At 34.0% G+C, this 17,764-nt stretch overlaps 1 protein-coding gene across 6 annotated transcripts in view; it reads right to left on the reverse strand.

Moving 5' to 3' along the window:
- LOC149803945 (lysine-specific demethylase 5A-like) overlaps positions 1 to 17,764 on the reverse strand; it is a 103,939-nt gene that overhangs the window by 79,827 nt on the left and 6,348 nt on the right. For 2 of the 6 annotated variants that reach the window (XM_089953754.1, XM_089953752.1), the window contains exons 3-7: positions 16,145 to 16,267; positions 12,456 to 12,632; positions 11,009 to 11,137; positions 6,679 to 6,756; positions 1,310 to 1,400 (exon numbers count right to left, since the gene is read on the reverse strand). In XM_089953754.1, coding sequence (XP_089809880.1) covers positions 1,310 to 1,400; positions 6,679 to 6,756; positions 11,009 to 11,137; positions 12,456 to 12,632; positions 16,145 to 16,267 — 598 coding nt within the window. The remainder of the gene's footprint in view (positions 1 to 1,309; positions 1,401 to 6,678; positions 6,757 to 11,008; positions 11,138 to 12,455; positions 12,633 to 16,144; positions 16,268 to 17,764) is intronic. The other 4 variants (XM_089953757.1, XM_089953755.1, XM_089953753.1 and 1 more) reach the window with 3 other exon arrangements.

A 17,764-nucleotide genomic window follows, 5' to 3' on the forward strand; every position in this document is an offset into this window, starting at 1 on the left:
AGGTGAAGTAGTTCGCATTTAAAACATGCATAGTGGAGAGAATGTTGGCATACCTCTATACTACATTAATGTAATGTGGATGATATTTCTTTTGGATATTGTACTTTTGGAAATTTTACATGATTTAAGCACAATGCTAACTAAAATGACTGCTCCCTTGTGTTAAAAAATCAGCCTGAATTAGTCTAAAGTACACTATACATAGCAGCTATTAAAATAGGGAAAATGAATTTTGCCAGACTAGACAATACCAGCTTCTGAAAGTGCAATGAATGAATTACCAAATATATAAAATGTAAAAAAAGTTATCGGCTCTTTTTTATACAATTTACCTCTGAAGTTCAGGAAGTGAAAATAACCAAGTAGAGCTAGCACTTTTTTGAAAGGTGCACATTTGAAGTAAGGCCAAGCTGTATACTCTATAACCCATAGTACACTCATCAATCATACACCAAAATAAAGGGAATTAAAGGTTCTTTGAATTATACCTAAGATATACAAGGTCTTTTTTAAACAGCCAGTATAACCAGTGAGGAAAGCCGGGGAAATTCTTTTTCTTTAAAATCCTAACCCTATGCAAAATACGAAACTGTAGAGCGCCACCTTAGCAGCAGTGATAACAAAAAATGTCAAGATGGCCACTGTGGAGACCATACTGGGTATCAGATTGGCACCATTTTTATATAAGACTAACCAGGCATCACAAGTCTTCTGTTGAAAACCCCACATCAACATGACTTACCATTCAGAAGTTGCAATAATAAGATTTACAGGATGGCCATATTGGACATAAAACTGACACCATTTTCATCAAGAATCAACAGGACATCATAAGAAATCTTTCAGTGAAAACTCCATGTTGATGTGACCATCCAAGCAGCACCCTTTTCATTTAGGACCAAAAAGACCAAAGGATGAAAATGTGTGTAGTGTTTCATGGCATTCCTTGAGGTAGTTTGAGTAGTGATAACAAACCTCTGCTAAAGGATTCAAGAACAATAGACAACAGACCATCCCAAGCTCTTCTACCTTATGAACAATTGAACAAAATGGGTCCCACACCCACCTGTGCTTAATGTAAGGTTCATATTTTATCCAGGTGAACTAAACTGAGTGAGCAGTGTACCAAGATTCTGCTATCAAAGGAGGACAACATTTATGAATCCTTTAATTTACATATTTAACCTGTATGTGGAACCTGTTAAAAAAAAGAAGACAATTATGATGTTATGGTGTCCTTATATACAGGTTTCACTTTTACATATTCAGATTTCTGTATGCAAAATACCTATTTACCCAATATTCTCACCTTTAACAGGAGGCACAGCTGCTTTGGGTCCAGCACCAAAAAACTGGAGCTTCTTCAGCTCATTATTTTGGTTGTAGTCAATCATAGGATCCTGACAAAGAAAATTATGTTTTTATTACCAATAAGGTGATACAAATTCAAGGTGCGATCTTTTCTGTTTTCAGAATTATTGTTGCTAAAACAATTCAAGGGGCATAACCATTACTTACTTATAAAAAGCACATTACTGCACAACAGCGGTGAAGCTATTGCAAGTTTCCAGTGTGCTTTTTTACACTGACACTCATAGCTGTGTACCAAGTTCTCGAACTCTAAAGCAATATGATCTCAAATTATGAGTGTCCATGTTTATGATGCTTTCCTGTTTTCCTGTTAAGGTATAAATAACAAGAAATGTGTTCTTACAACAAGAATGCCCCCATTCATGCTCTCTTCTGTACAAGTTTAAGTCAAATGTGCATGGTTGGTAAGTTTTTAGTAGCACTATCAGCACTAGAAACTGAGATAAATAAAATATGTATCCCAAAGTTATGAAAAATATGGATCACAGTGACCTAATTTTGGCAGTTTACTAGCAAAGACACATCCATAAATAAAGTGCCTGTCTCAATGACCAAATAATGCTTGGGAAACTGACTCGCCAAAACTTGAAGATGGTAAAGCAGGAAGTGCAGGTCAGTGACTCACTTTTAGTAACCTAGTGTGCTCTACAAGATCCATCTATATAGTAAGTTGTATGACTGGAGTAATTAATGCCCAAGATAGTGACATAAATGCAAAACGTAGTTGATGTCACTGAAGCTTGAGTTGTACATCACTGTGCCCTAATTTTCATAGGGTGTTATTGTACTCACCAGAAGGTATCCACACAAATACCTGTGTTCTCCTGTGACCAATACTGCCTGAGATATTGACCTAAATGCTTAACCAAAGCAATGTAGCAGTGACCTAATATTCGTAAAATAATCATATGCATCTACATACAAACTGCATGAATCTGGTCAATAATACAGACTCTGACTAAATGCAAACTTAACCAGACTCCCTGAAATGCAAAATATTTGTCGTAGTAACAGAATTTCAGACACATCAACAATCCAACAATCTCTCAGGCAAACAATACATAAAAAATGACCTAAACACAACACTTTACCAAATTTATTACAGTGGGGATATTAGGTCATTGTGACCTGCTCTTGGGTTTTATAAAAGTGCAGCACGTGTGAGTTTTCAGCTCTCCATTTACTGCAGCTGAGGTGGTGAGAGCATGATGAGATAAGGAAAAAGCCCCACCACCAATGCCAACATGCAGTTGATCGGTCTGAACATGTTTAATCACTTCATACACCATTCATCCTATGTTACCAAGTCACTGTAGAAAGATTTATAAAAGGTGTAGTCAGCTGTTGCAAAGCCATATGCATTGTCTAAAACTGAATAAAATCAATAATTTCCATTATATTGCATATCATTACAACTTGGAAATGTGTCTGATGTATAGTACATTTCTATATCAGTCACTTATACTTTACCTGATAATTTAATCCTGTGAGCTACACCAACAATTTCCTATTATAAATTTATATTAAAAATGCAGTTTATAACTGGTAAAATGTAATGTATCTACAGGGTCAACACATGAAGTAACTCAGGTAATACAGTCGAGTTTGTAACTCTGACTACCCAACCACAAAAAGTTAAGTTTTGTCTCACCTTGCCCTGGTTTCACATCTTCACCACCCCACCCTATTTTGTTTGAATTCATGCATTATTAATCAATGTAAAAACTTCAAATTTTTAATCAATTTTTCCTTCAAAGGGGAAAGTCTAAACTGATTTAATGTGTGCTTATGCAATAAATCACATTATCATTGGAATTTACATCAAAGGTTTTCATATGATCCTTGAGGACGAAACAAATTTCTGAAAGAAAATTGGAAGCAAATTATGATATACTGGATATATCTAGGTTTATTACCAATCAAGTTGATCATTTTATCCAATATTTTATTCCATAAACATACAAAATGGGGACTTGTATGGAATCAGTTGCTGATATTCAACTGTAACCTACTTTTGAGGGTACTGTTTTAAACAATAACCCTGTTGTACAACAACTGTAACCTACTTCTGAGGGTACTGTTTTAAACAATAACCCTGTTGTACAACAACTGTAACCTACTTCTGAGGGTACTGTTTTAAACAATAACCCTGTTGTACAACTGTAACCTACTTTTGAGGGTACTGTTTTAAACAATAACCATGTTGTACAACAACTGTGGTAAAGCAGAAGAATTGGAGAACTTTTTACAGTATTAAAGAATATCATCAGTATTCATCGAACATCAAAAACACATTTAGTGCAACTATTTTGAACATTATGAATACTGAACATGCTGCAATCACTCTTCTCTATTTCTGCTGATTTTAACCCATTCTGGTTAGAGGCAGAAATCTTTTCATCCAAATATCAGAGACCAGCACTGATCATGATTTTGAATAAAACCTTCGAAAGTAATAAACAAAAATAAAATCATAAGCAAATGCATTAAGAAATTAAAGTCCCATCATTAACACAAATATCTGTTTTGTGTGACAGTCACCCCTCCAACATTATAAATAGCTATTTGAGAACCTACTCCATCCACATATGCCAAATTCAACCTTCTCCACACGAAGAAAACAAATAGCTTGTGCCTTTGCACACTGGATGTCCAATCTTTCTGAGGTGCAAGGATATCAAAGGCCACTAAAAACAATCATGATGCAAACCAGACATGGTTGCAAAAAGATCTACGCGAGACTGTCCCAAGTAAATGAATATCTGGTAGAAGCTTCCTGCAGGGTCCCTTCTGTTGGAATCCTCCAGTTCTTTCTGGACAATGGGATGAGCACTGGTTATATTTTTTTTGTTATTTAAAACTGTAATATCTTCAGGGTCACAACACAAAATGATAAAATGTGTCACTCCCTATTAAAAATTGTCCAGGCACCAATTTTGTTTTTAAACCAAAGGAAAACAAAATACAATATGCTAAAAGGAATCCCTCAATAGGAGAAGAAAATTTGGGTGCATTAGGAAGACCAATTAAGGTCTCTACCAGTATGGAATGTTGCAAAACTTGTTAATTGTCAGATGGAATACCTTCCTTATCACATTCCAGACCTATCATTTTAGAATCAAAATTAACCTTGCCAGGCATGCGACATCACCCCCACACACATTTTATATTGGTGTACATCAAAGTTTCAGAGAGGATCAATTTCTCTCCTTTTCCCAATGACAAAGACCTCTTTTGTGGGTAGGTAAGTCATGCTGTCATCACCGTCCTCAAGTTCTAAGGGTTTCTCCCTTGTATCCAATGCAATATTAGTATGGAAAGTGGACTTGTGCAAAGAAGAACAAAACAAAAGTCTGATTTCCAATTTGAAAGATTCAAACAAGAAATTGTTGGCTTCAAAATCAGTTCATTTTACAAAGCTCTCCGATGAGCTGCCATGTCAAGATGAACCAAAACAATGATGCAAAAGACAAAAACTCTCCTGCAGCCATACTCATGTTGTCAACTTTGTCGAACATTTCCACCTCCACTTCCAAAGGAGTTGGCTTTTAGGCCCTTTCCTAGGGTCCCATTCATCTTTTAATCCCTTACAGGTATCCATCTTCGCTGAGCCTGGAATTACCTACATGTCAAGACAAAGTCCTGTCAACCAACAAAAAAGGATTGGAAATCTCAATAAGTCTATAAATTAGCAAGCCTATAATCCCTCAAACAGAACATTTCAAACAAAAAAAGTCACAAACCTAAACTAAAACGTGTACACATTGCAAGCAGGAATATAGCAATAATATTGCCATGTGTTTTATGTATGTGCACAGTAAGTATTTGTTGGTGGGAGGTGTTTATTGATTATATTTGGTGGAAATTAAATTTTTATTTGCAATTTAGACTACTGTAGTAGAGTCTCTATGATGCAAAGGAGATGAAGATATTCTCTGCTGCATTTACACTGATATTTTCTTTAACAAACTGCAGATTCAATTCACAACATATAGAGATTGAGACAGAGAGGAAGAGTATACCTTGTGCAGGATTTCCATAGACATGAAACCACACAACTTCAAGTATTTTCAAAAAGCTTAAAAAATCCTCAACACTGGACAAGGAATTTTTATGGCAGTTGAAAAACTAATATAACTGATGTATATATTTCTTTGTATAAATCAAAATCTTAAGGGGGACAATGATAAACAGAACAACAGCTTTGACAAGGTCATCTCTTTCTGATAAATTACTAAATAAATCATTATCTTTCCTATAAGGAACTATATAAATGTATGGAAGATCTTTTTGTTCTAGTTCAAATCATGAAAATGTGTTAATGTGAAAAATTTGCTAATGCTGTGTTCTTATATGAAGCAGATTTGCTTTCAAAAGACATAACAATAGAAATTAATAAATGTAATTAAGAATTTTTTAAAAACTGGAACAATGCATGAAACAAATCTTTGAAAATAAAATATGCTCAGAATAGATGTACTTTTTTCTGGATTGAGGCACTAAAATAAATAAAATATATTCCATGATCTGGTATAAACAACATACAAATTTAAAACAAAATTTCAAGATCCAATCAACCGACATGAAAAGGGTTGGAAAACGTAAAGAAAGGAGACCTCTCAAATGGCAAAACTCTGTTCCCTCAAACAAAAGACTAGCAGAAAATATATTTTGCAATAAACAAATTTAAAGGATTTCATAAATGAATGTAAAATACTTAAAAACAGAAACTTTTATGTGACCTGAAAAGAGTTTTTTTTTACAATAAAATATAAACAAGTTTTCATTCTTCTTGTTAGGTTATTACTAGAACAACTGTTAGCAAGTTTTTTAAGAGCAGAAGTCTGGATATAAAGTAATTTTAAGACTTAAGTCAAATTATATTCCAAAACTGCTCTTGAAGCTTATTATTCATGCCTCAAGATCACAAAACAATATCCACATATTGATTGAATAAATACACAAGATAAATTTCTAAAATTTGCCAGTGTTAGTAATTGTTACAGACCATTTACATAAGGGGTTATTTTTTGGAAGAGTTTCTTCCCTTGTCTGTCATGTTGGACACCTTTTGTGTTTATCACCAAATATTTTTATGCAATTGGTATCCCATGGCAGCTTTCTGAATGACATTCCCCACACACAAAAAATGCACATATGTAAAATACAACAGGCTCTGGAACTTGAAATTTCACTGACAAATAATTTGAAAAGAAAGTTTTTTTGTTAGGGATGCTTTAAAAAGATGAATTTAAAATGCACTGATGTAAGTAAGAAGAAGCAAGTAATAGCAAAGACACGTCTTACCTCCAGTTCATTGAGCCTTTGTATCAGTGGAATGAACTTAAGTTTTTCCACATCTACTTCAAAAGGTGGTTGCCAATCCTAAAATGAATTTACACACCCACTGACAAAGCTATCCAGAATTTAAAATCTCAAACTGAAAGTGACCACTGACACCAACAGAAAGTAGTCCCCGACACTAAAATTGTCCTGATGACAAATCTTTAATAATTTCTTTTTCAAAAAGCAATTAGCTCAAAACCTTGTAGGTTTTTATAAAACATAAAGTTTTACAACATTTGCAAAGATATTCCTACATAAAAGTGTCAAAGACCCATCATTTGTCCAATGGAACAACTTTCTATGTGATATTCAAAGGTTTCCTTCTCAACATATCCTAGTAACATACTAGATAAATAACAAACAAAAACAATGTTTTACAGTTACAGGTGTTACAGGTGTAAATGTCAATTCTGATGGTCCTGATTCATTTATATTTCACTAAAATTTTATATTTTTTTCTGCACAAGGAACTATTTGGACATGTACAAAATACAAATTAGAACCCTTTTTTATAAGTCATGCTTTTCTGATCCCATGTTTATATTTCTACAGAAGAGGCAAATCTACAGAAATCCCATATTTATATTTCTACAGAAGAGGCAAATCTCATATTTATATTTCTGCAATAGAGACAAATCACATTTATATTTCTGCAGAAGAGGCAAATCCCATATATATATTTCTAAAAAAGAAACAAGACAAGAAAGCAGGATTGATGTTCCTCATGACAGAAAGAAACTGCAGTGCTATTATTTAATGTTAACTACTACAGATTGGAATGATAGATATTTCCTGGAAGTAATCAGAAATTTATTTAAGACTACATACACAAGGAGAAAGATTCTTTGATTTTGGATAGATATTTCCTGGAAGTAATCAGAAATTTATTTAAGACTACATACACAGGGAGATTGAGTGGATAGATATTTCCTGGAAGTAATCAGAAATGTATTTAAGACTACATACACAGGGAGAAAGATTGATTGATTTTCGATTCTGAGGTCCATACTGAAGTCCTCAAAAGTTTTAAATTTTGGACCAAACACGAAAGCGAAAGTAAATCACAAAGTAACTGTTAGTGCAAGGCATTTTGTGTTCCTCACAGTTTTTAAATAAAATCTCAGCGATTGCAGCATAATCTTCAGAGAGAAGTTTTTTCTGTAACTCATACAGATTTCCAACAGGATTATTCATTTAAGTAACAAATTTTATTACGGACAATTATCACACTTCATTTTAAATGAGAGGCAATAATTGGAGTGGTTGAGATAACAATGCACCAAGCCTGGTAGCTCTGTGTAATATAAACAACTGCTTTTCACATGTCCTGGATCAGAAATAGCCTTCCTCATTTCGGATGATTATTTCAAGATATTATGACAGTGCTGAAAATGGCTACATTAGCCTTGATTTGTGTAGAACATCCACTTAAGTCAGGTCCCCATTAAAAGTATAAACAAGGTCATCTTGCATTAGAATTCAAATGACTCAAGGCTGTGTCTGACATCTATTTGAACATATGCTATATTGTCTAGAACATCCACTTAAGTTAGGTCCCCATTAAAAGTATAAACTAGGTCATCTTGCATTAGAATTCAAATGACTCAAGGCTGTGTCTGACATCTATTTGAACATATGCTATATTGTCTAGAACATCCACTTAAGTCAGGTCCCCATTAAAAGTATAAACTAGGTCATACTGCACCAGAATAAAAGCTGTCTCATGATTGTGGGATCACAACCATTTGAATGCATGCTATTGTTGATTGCATGCACCACCATTACTGCTTTCTTTAAAATAGTCATGTTTGTACCTTGGAATTTAAATGTACAAATACATAAATTACTTGTCCCTTTTTTGTTGACAAAATAAGATAAAGTTATGATGCTTAGAGAAAAGATGAAAGATATGCCACTTATCAAGTCTGTATAATATGAGATAGGTTAGTTTTCTTGGAAATGAAGTAAAAGCCTCAAATTCAAAGTGTTAATGTCATCCATTTTCCTGTCAACATGATGTAAAATAGGCATGCTAAATGGTTACATATTAATCAGGAAGGTACATCAATTTTTGTTTACATTTGGTAATAAAGGAAAAAAAGCTATGAATAAAAAAACTTTTGTCAACACGTGTACTTAATAAGACCCTTCTCAAACCATGTTTTACTGGATAAACATATCATTGACATGAAGACTATTTTTTCCTTTGGTGTCCAATTCTGAAACACTGACATCTCCATCTGTCCATGAATGGTCTTTATGCACTGGCTATTTAACTGTCAATCACTCAGACATCTTCCAAACCCTCCATGGTAGAGGTGGGTAACATGTTCCTGTGGAGTCACAGTGGTGAGTTGCTACTACTTACCCCTATATTGCAGCACCTCAATGTGGAGTGACTTTGTAGTGATAGGTGGAGAAATGAAAAATCACACGAGCCATTACTGCATATATATTACAATTCAAAACATTACACTGACATCCTTTAGTATGTATCTATGTACCAAGATGCAGGACTCAGAAGAACAATAATACCTGAGAAAACTGAACTAAATGTAAAACTTAACTAAAAATTACTATAGTTTAAAAGATAGGTCACAGTGATCTAATTTTGGTTAGGCAATGCTGCACTCACCTACATGCATCTTTATATAATGTTGCATGTATCTGGGACCAACAATGCATGAGAAATTGGCCTCAACACAGAATGTCACTGGTACATGAAAATTAGGTCACAGTGACCTATATCTGGTTGGAATGCATGGTACTCAGTAAAACATATTCACATGCAGAGTTCTGGGACTTAACCCAGTTATCAGAAATGGACTGATTTTCAGTCGGACAAGGTAACACTCTATGTCTATTCCACATTTGTGGCAATGAATACAAATGCACAAAAAGGGAGAGATTCCAAAGCTGTATAAATGATAAATATGTAATCAGATAAAAAAAATAATGATTGATGAAGGAAAATACTATAAATAAACAATATATATATATATATATATATATATATATATATATATATATATATATATATATTAATGCCGATCAATAATTTGAGGGTAATTTACCTAAACACATCCAAGTCTCAAAATGATTACAAAAAAGCAAACTTTTATACAAAAGTTTGTACACAAATAAATTGAATGGGAATACTAGATAATAATGAATAACTGACTAGTTCATAGAGAAAATAAATAATTTACACAAGTAATACTTGTGTGGAATTTACAGTGATGCAAGTAGTTACATACAAAAAAGCCCCCAAAGCTACACAAAATACAAACAAATATGCCAGCAAATTACCAAGAGACCAAACTGGAATGAGAAAGTGAAAAAATACTGAAAGACCGGTTTGTAAACTAAATACCATATGTACATATGCATGCCTTGAATATGCCAATTTCAACCTGAATGCTTATCATGTCTTATTATTCTAAATAATGGAGAAATTTTTTCATCCAAATTTGGTTATGACCAATGTAAATCCTCAAATAGGCAACCTGTGATATTATCATGTTACTTCAATGTACTATTTTATCCATCCAAAATACATCAACAAAATAAGTGAAAATTATTATAGCATGGGAAACTGAGAACATGTGCAACTTCCAATCGCAAAACTGCTGAAACTGTCTAGTTCTGTTCAATAAGGAATAATTGGAGGAAACTAGAAACAAATAAGAAAACTGGCAAGGATTGATTTCTTCTTTGTTGTGCAGTAAATCAAATGGATTCTCATCTGTTCCACAGTGGCAACACCTTACAATAAGGTATGTGATCTTGTCCAATGACTTAATGATTTATGAAGATCACATCCCTATTATGAGCTTATTGCAAAAGAACACATTCGTACTCATTATTTAACTTAATGATGCTTAATGACTCCTGACCATAAGCCACCAGTCAGTAATTAAGTTATAACCCCTGTTCTGCTTTTCTTAAAAATCATTGTAGGCCTTAAATGTCACTAGACTGTTAAAATTTGATACAAGACTCAATGTCAGTACACGTGATACCAAATATATATAGAGTTTACCCAGCACATTCTGACACCCCAATAACATTTCTCACATGCAATAGATACCTAACTCCCTTGTGTTAATCTGCTCTGACAATACCAAACTGTTTACTTTATAAAAACGTGTTTTATGAAATCTAAGAGATGGAACAAGGATGCCTGACGATACACCCCCTGAAATGACCTAAAAACAACAAACAGACAAGTGCAATACTAAATGCCCCTATCATGGTAGGGCATACTGAAACACTAAAACCAGTATCTTACTTCCTTCACCATGCGCTCCTTTTTGGGTTTGCGAGTGTAGCTCCCAGCAGCTGTTTTAGCAGCAATGCCATGCGGCTTGTAATCTTTGTCAAACACATCGTCTTCTTCAAATGCTGGCTGAGAACGTAACTGAAATACCGGGACAAAGTTTTAAGTACTTATAGATGTGCATGTCAACATGAATGTATCAGCATTAAAGAAAATATGTACAAGGCTATAATCGAGACACACGCTAAATACTGTACACAATTTCTGTTTCATCAGTAGCAATTTTGCAAAAAATTTCTACTCAAAAGAAAAGAGTAGATTCTAACAAAATTGAAAATTAGTGCTATTTATGAACTTAAAAGTACATATGAACTTTGGACCCCAAATAAATAGGTTCCTTATTTATCCTAAGTGTATGCCATCTACAAAGTTTGGCTAAGGAATCTCCTCCAAAACAAATTGTAGCTAATGCAAAGTTGTGTGAAAATATGAAGAAATAAAAGGAAATTTTGGGCATGTGGAAATTGGAATCTGGGCTTTTGAGTTTATTTATGTCACCAGTCCTGGGACTGTGTCTAAAATTTCTTTGAGCACTGCTGTATAATGTATCTTCTTGGGTTGATTGACACATCTGCACAATTCTGACTATATGATGTTAGGTAAATCTATATTTAAGACAAAAATGTAAACAAAACAAAGATAAAAGCAAAGTGGGCAAAGCTGTTAAAATTGAAAGTCAAATTCTTGATATAAACTGCCATCTTTTTAAGTGTCCAAGACTATATCACAAGAAGCATACCTGGCCCAAATGGATGCCTCCATGAGGCAGGAAGGAACAATGGGCCTATTCTACATCCCTGATAATGCAAAGAGTTTGGGAAGCGTCCGCAAGAACTTCAAAATGAAAACACCACATCTAATCACCATGCTCAAGATTTATTTCAGGCAAACTGGATACCTTTTTGTGACAAATCCAATTGGCTCCTCATTTAGAATATGAGAGAGGCCATGTAAATTATGAAGGATGATGAGCATCAGCTTGCACAAGTTTCTGGGGGGGGGGGGTAACCTCTGAGTAATGTTGGGGAAAATGTTATTTCAACTGGAGCCCGTTTCTAAAGACTGAGAACATAGGTCCAGTTACTGAAAATCTATTGGGTGCACAAACTTAGAAAACGGAGGATCCAAGACTAGCATCTAAGGTTCCAGGATGCGCTGAAATCACTTACAAAAAGCACTGTTGATGGTATAAAACGAAAGTTTCTGTGCGGAAACAAAAATGGTTATAGGTGGAGAGATACAAAGATTGATGTAATAACCTTGGCAGGCATACAAATCTTATGTTCAAAGATTGATGTAATAACCTTGGCAGGCATACAAATTTTATGTCCAAGTGATTCTTTTGCCCAATAAACAACAGCCATAGAGTACACAAAATAAACAGGTCAAAGGAACTTACCGCAACTTCAAGTGAGTCTCCCCTTTTGAAGAGATAATATGGGTAGAGGAGTCGCTCATAGTGGCCCTTAAGGATCCCTCCAACTCCTCTTCCAGATGGGTATCCCATCTTGTGGGCTACTTTTGACCATCTTCTCTCCTTTGTAATGTCATCTATACCACCCTCCTCTTCCACAGTCTGAACAACAGAAATGGACATCAAAATGAACACATATTTTCTGACATATGAAGTGCTGATGTTAACATGTTACAAAAATCTTTTATTTATAACTGTTGTCAGTCAAAGGACCATTTTTGTGTAAAATTTTGACCCCATCTGATTTGCTATGAGCTTTCAAATTTAGTATAAATACTAAAATACTAAGAGGACTACGAGTCCACTCCATATGCTCTATGCAGGCACTAGTAAATATGGTAGATTTGGGAGATTATTAAGCAAAGACGACTTCAACCATAAGTCATATTCTGTAGTCTTGAACTAAACTAACTGTGCTGAAAACATTATTTTCTTGTCACACTTACCATGATCATAACCTCTGACCTCAGACAAAAGAATCTACAGGTTTCTTTATTATCCAAAGTGCAACTCATCCACAAAATCTGATTATGGAATTTTGGCTAGAACAAAGTTCTCTATAAAACTCCATTTTCTTTGAGTCACAATAACCCTGACACGGTTCCCATGTTTTTTTTCCTGAATGATATTGAGTACTGCAAAGTTCACATACAACAGTTAATAAAAGGAATCTAAAACATTTTATCATTGATAACACACATTTTTAAATTCAAAAGCTGTTTATATTTTGAGACTCTCCCATAAAATCAGAATTAGACATATAACAATGAAATAAACCACAGTATCACTAGATTATAAACATTTGTAAGTAATGAAATTTGATCAGTTTGCATTTGTATGTGACTAGTTTAAATGTACATGTTGACAGTATAATAGGGTTTTTTCAAAATTTGGCAAAACATTCTCAAAAATTATATTCCTCTGAACATAATAGACTGAATTCTTTTGATAAAATCCATTTATGTCTGGCTGGTTCCCTAGCATCTACTTTCAACCACTGACTGGGTATTTAATTCAGTCCTTGTCAATGGCACATACAGCATGGGACTGAAAATTGCACCATCAGCAGGGTATAATAGTAAAATTCATCACATAGGCAAGTTTTAAGAGGGATAATGTTCAACAAAGTGTTTCCAGTCGCAACTACCAAATTAATACAAAATGTCTTATAATACACTTTGTTCACTCTACCCAGTCCAGAACAAACCTAATCTTTCAGAAGACTCCCCCCCCCCCACTATTTCCTGGTACAGTAGGAACCCTGCCATGACCTTTTAGCTTTTTGACCCCAAAATCAATAGACTTCTTCCATACCTCAAGTTCAAGCCTTCTGCAAACTTTGCTCAAAGTAATAAAAATTAGGCAAAAACATTATCTTCTTTCAAAGTGACCTTGATATTTGAATGAGCATGTTGGTTTAATGATTTGTCTTAATAATGTAATCAGATATTTGAATGAGCATGTTGGTTTAATGATTTGTCTTAATAATGTAACCAGATATTTGAATGAGCAGGTTGGTTTAATGATTTGTCTTAATAATGTAACCAGATATTTGAATGAGCAGGTTGGTTTAATGATTTGTCTTAATAATGTTATCAGATATTTGAATGAACAGGTTGGTTAATGATTTGTCTTAATAGTGTAATCAGATATTTGAATGAGCATGTTGGTTAATGATTTGTCTTAATAATGTACTCAGATATTTGAATGAGCAGGTTGGTTTAATGATTTGTCTTAATGTAATCAGATATTTGAATGAGCAGGTTGGTTTAATGATTTGTCTTAATAATGTAACCAGATATTTGAATGAGCATGTTGGTTAATGATTTGTCTTAATAATGTAATCAGATAACTGAATAAGCATTTTGGTTAATGATTTGTCTTAATAATGTAATCAGATATTTGAATGAGCAGGTTGGTTTAATGATTTGTCTTAATAGTGTTATCAGATTTTGAATGAGCAGGTTGGTTAATGATTTGTCTTAATAATGTAATCAGATAACTGAATGAGCATGTTGGTTAATTTGTCTTAATAATGTAATCAGATATTTGAATTTGCAGGTTGGTTAATGAATTGTCTTAAAAGTGTTATCAGATATTTGAATGAGCATGTTCGTTAATGATTTGTCTTAATAATGTAATCATTCATCCCAAGTATGGGAAAAATTCATCAATGAGGTTTAGAAAAGCAGATGAAAAAATTTGAACCAAAACCTTATTCCAAATTTTCTATGACCAACTAAGGTCACAGAAGAATGCATATTCATGGGATGAGGTGTCTTGATCTCATTCTGATCTAAGGACAAAGAGGCATGCATATTCATGGGATGAGGTGTCTTGATCTCATTCTGATCTAAGGTCAAAGAGGCATGCATATTCATGGGATGAGGTGTCTTGATCTCATTCTGAATAAGGCTAATTATTTTATATTACAGGGTTTAAGAAATACATGGAATATAAAAATCAGCACAAACCTGAAAATAGTCATACTGATACTGATGCTAAAAAGAGAGACTGCTACGTCTCAATTCCCACAAAATTTGACCAAGCAAAAACTAACCTAGTAAAGGCTGTAGAGGTCCAGTAATGTAAACAACAAATAGTAACCATGTAGAGGCTGCAGAGGTCCAGTAATGTAAACAACAAATATTAACCTTATAAAGGCTCTAGAGGTCCAGTAATGTAAACAACAAATAGTAACCATGTAAAGCTGTAGAGGTCCAGTAATGTAAACAAATACTAACCTTGTAAAGCTGTAGAGGTCCAGTAATGTAAACAATACTAACCATGTAGATGCTGAAGAGGTCCATTAATGTAAACAACAAATACTAACCATGTAGATGCTGAAGAGGTCCATTAATGTAAACAACAAATACTAACCATGTAGATGCTGAAGAGGTCCATTAATGTAAACAACAAATACTAACCATGTAGAGGCTGTAGAGGTCCAGTAATGTAAACAACAAATACTAATTTTGTAAAGGCTGTAGAGGCCCAGTAATGTACATAACGAATACTAACCTTGTAAAGACTGTAGAGATCCAATAATGTAAACAAATACTAACCTTGTAAAGGCTGTAGAGGTTCAGTAATGTACACAACAAATACTAACCTTGTCAAGGCTGTATAGATCCAGTAATGTAAACAAATACTAACCTAATAAAGGCTGTAGAGGTCCAGTAATGTAAACAACAAATACTAACCATGTAGATGCTGTAGAGGCCCAGTAATGTAAACAACAAATACTAACCTTGTAGATGCGGTAGAGGCCCAGTAATGTAAACAAATACTAACCTTGTGAAGGCTGTAGAGGTCCAGTAATGTACATAACAAATACTAACCTTGTAAAGACTGTAGAGATCCAATAATGTAAACAAATACTAACCTTGTAAAGGCTGTAGAGGTCCAGTAAAGTAAACAACAAATACTAACCTTGTCAAGTCTGTATAGATCCAGTAATGTAAACAAATACTAACCTAGTAAAGGCTGTATAGGTCCAGTAATGTACATAACAAATACTAACCTTGTACAGGCTGTAGAGGTCCAGTAATGTAAACAAATACTAACCTTGTAAAGGCTGTAGAGGTCCAATAATGTAAACAACAAATTCTAACCTTGTAAAGGCTGTAGAGGTCCAGTAATTTCTTTTCCACATGGGGAATTCTTAGAGTGTTGCCCTGCAGATCCCAGAACTTTGCAAGTTGGTCCAGAAAGTTCAATTTAATGCGAGACTTTGCCTGTAATTAACACAATGGAAACTGTACACAGCCAACTCTATAATTAACATTATCCTTACCAAGCCAGGTCACATGAAATTTTTGAATATTTAACTTTTTAAAATGTATATATTTTTTATTTAGGTCAGGGTCCAGATACTCCAAAACCACTTGAAAACTGTATATCCCAATGTGTATTTTCCTGTGCTACTCTATGGATGATTCCAACATTAAAATTTTGGGGCCAACATCCCTAGAATTATGAATTTTTATTGCAGAACAAGTATCTTGTAGAAGTTTCAACACACAGGCCCCTTTCTTTCACCACTTATGTAATTTCTATTGCAGTTTGTTCACATTTCCTTTTACTATCAATTCATAATTGACTCCCTCTTCCTCTGTCATAAACATCAATTATAATCTCAAAACAATCAAACTGTGATTCAACTATGCACACCTAAACATGACACCAAGGGACTAATTACCCCCTCCCAGTTCGTAGTGATTTTACACCACTGCAATATTATTGGCCTATAAGGTGTGAACAGTCTAGTTAATTTCAATATTACTGGCCTATAAGGTGTGAACAGTCTAGTTAATTTCAATATTATTGGCCTATAAGGTGTGAACAGTCTAGTTAATTTCAATATTACTGGCCTATAAGGTGTGAACAGTCTAGTTAATTTCAATATTATTGGCCTATAAGGTGTGAACAGTCTAGTTCATTTCAATCACAGGTGTGGGCAGCATACACTCAGTAGGAATTACGCCATTTTGACTGATGCTCAGACCCAAATCACGGTGCTCCCTTGGGCCACCATTGAAAATTAAGGCAGCCAGAAGACCCTAATAAATAATAACAGAACCATCACTGTATTCATATTTGAAGATCTATTTTAGATATCTAAAACAGAATCCTCTCAATAATATTATTCATATTATAATACATGAACATGTTTTAAAACATTACATTTTCACATGCTGACAGTCATAATAATCTTACCAAAAACAAAGGATATGTGTTGTTGATAGAATTTATTGCCTCAAAACATTGCATCACCAATGTACAACTGATTGAATTCTCGTTATTTTTCTCAATATCTTGTATACTTACCAGTATTATTTACTTCATCAATTTCTTTCACAATAGTGCTATTGTTATTATTAAAACTGTATAATCATTATTCTCTTGTGTTGTGTCATTGTAGACAGAAGCTGTTCAGAGCATCCATAAACACCTCAACCAAACAAAACAAATTATTAGTAAAATTAGTGTCAGAAAATCAGTTGATGTCGTACGACTGATGACTAGTTCAAAAAAAAAGATCACTCAGACATTTTAATCTATCGCCATGTTGTTGGTGATTGGTTGTACTAAAGAACAGAAGGCTAGATAAACTGAAGTGTTTATTCATTCATTCTCCTGTTTCAGGAATAGCTGATAAAAAAAAAATCAAATAGTTTAAATTAGAACACCATAACTATTTATATTAAGTTAAGAAAAATCAGTCTAACATT

The sequence above is a fragment of the Sinohyriopsis cumingii genome, chromosome 3 (assembly GCF_028554795.1).
Source record: "Sinohyriopsis cumingii isolate HCF-2022 chromosome 3, ASM2855479v2, whole genome shotgun sequence".
In the NCBI taxonomy this organism is placed as follows: Eukaryota; Metazoa; Mollusca; class Bivalvia; order Unionida; family Unionidae; genus Sinohyriopsis; species Sinohyriopsis cumingii.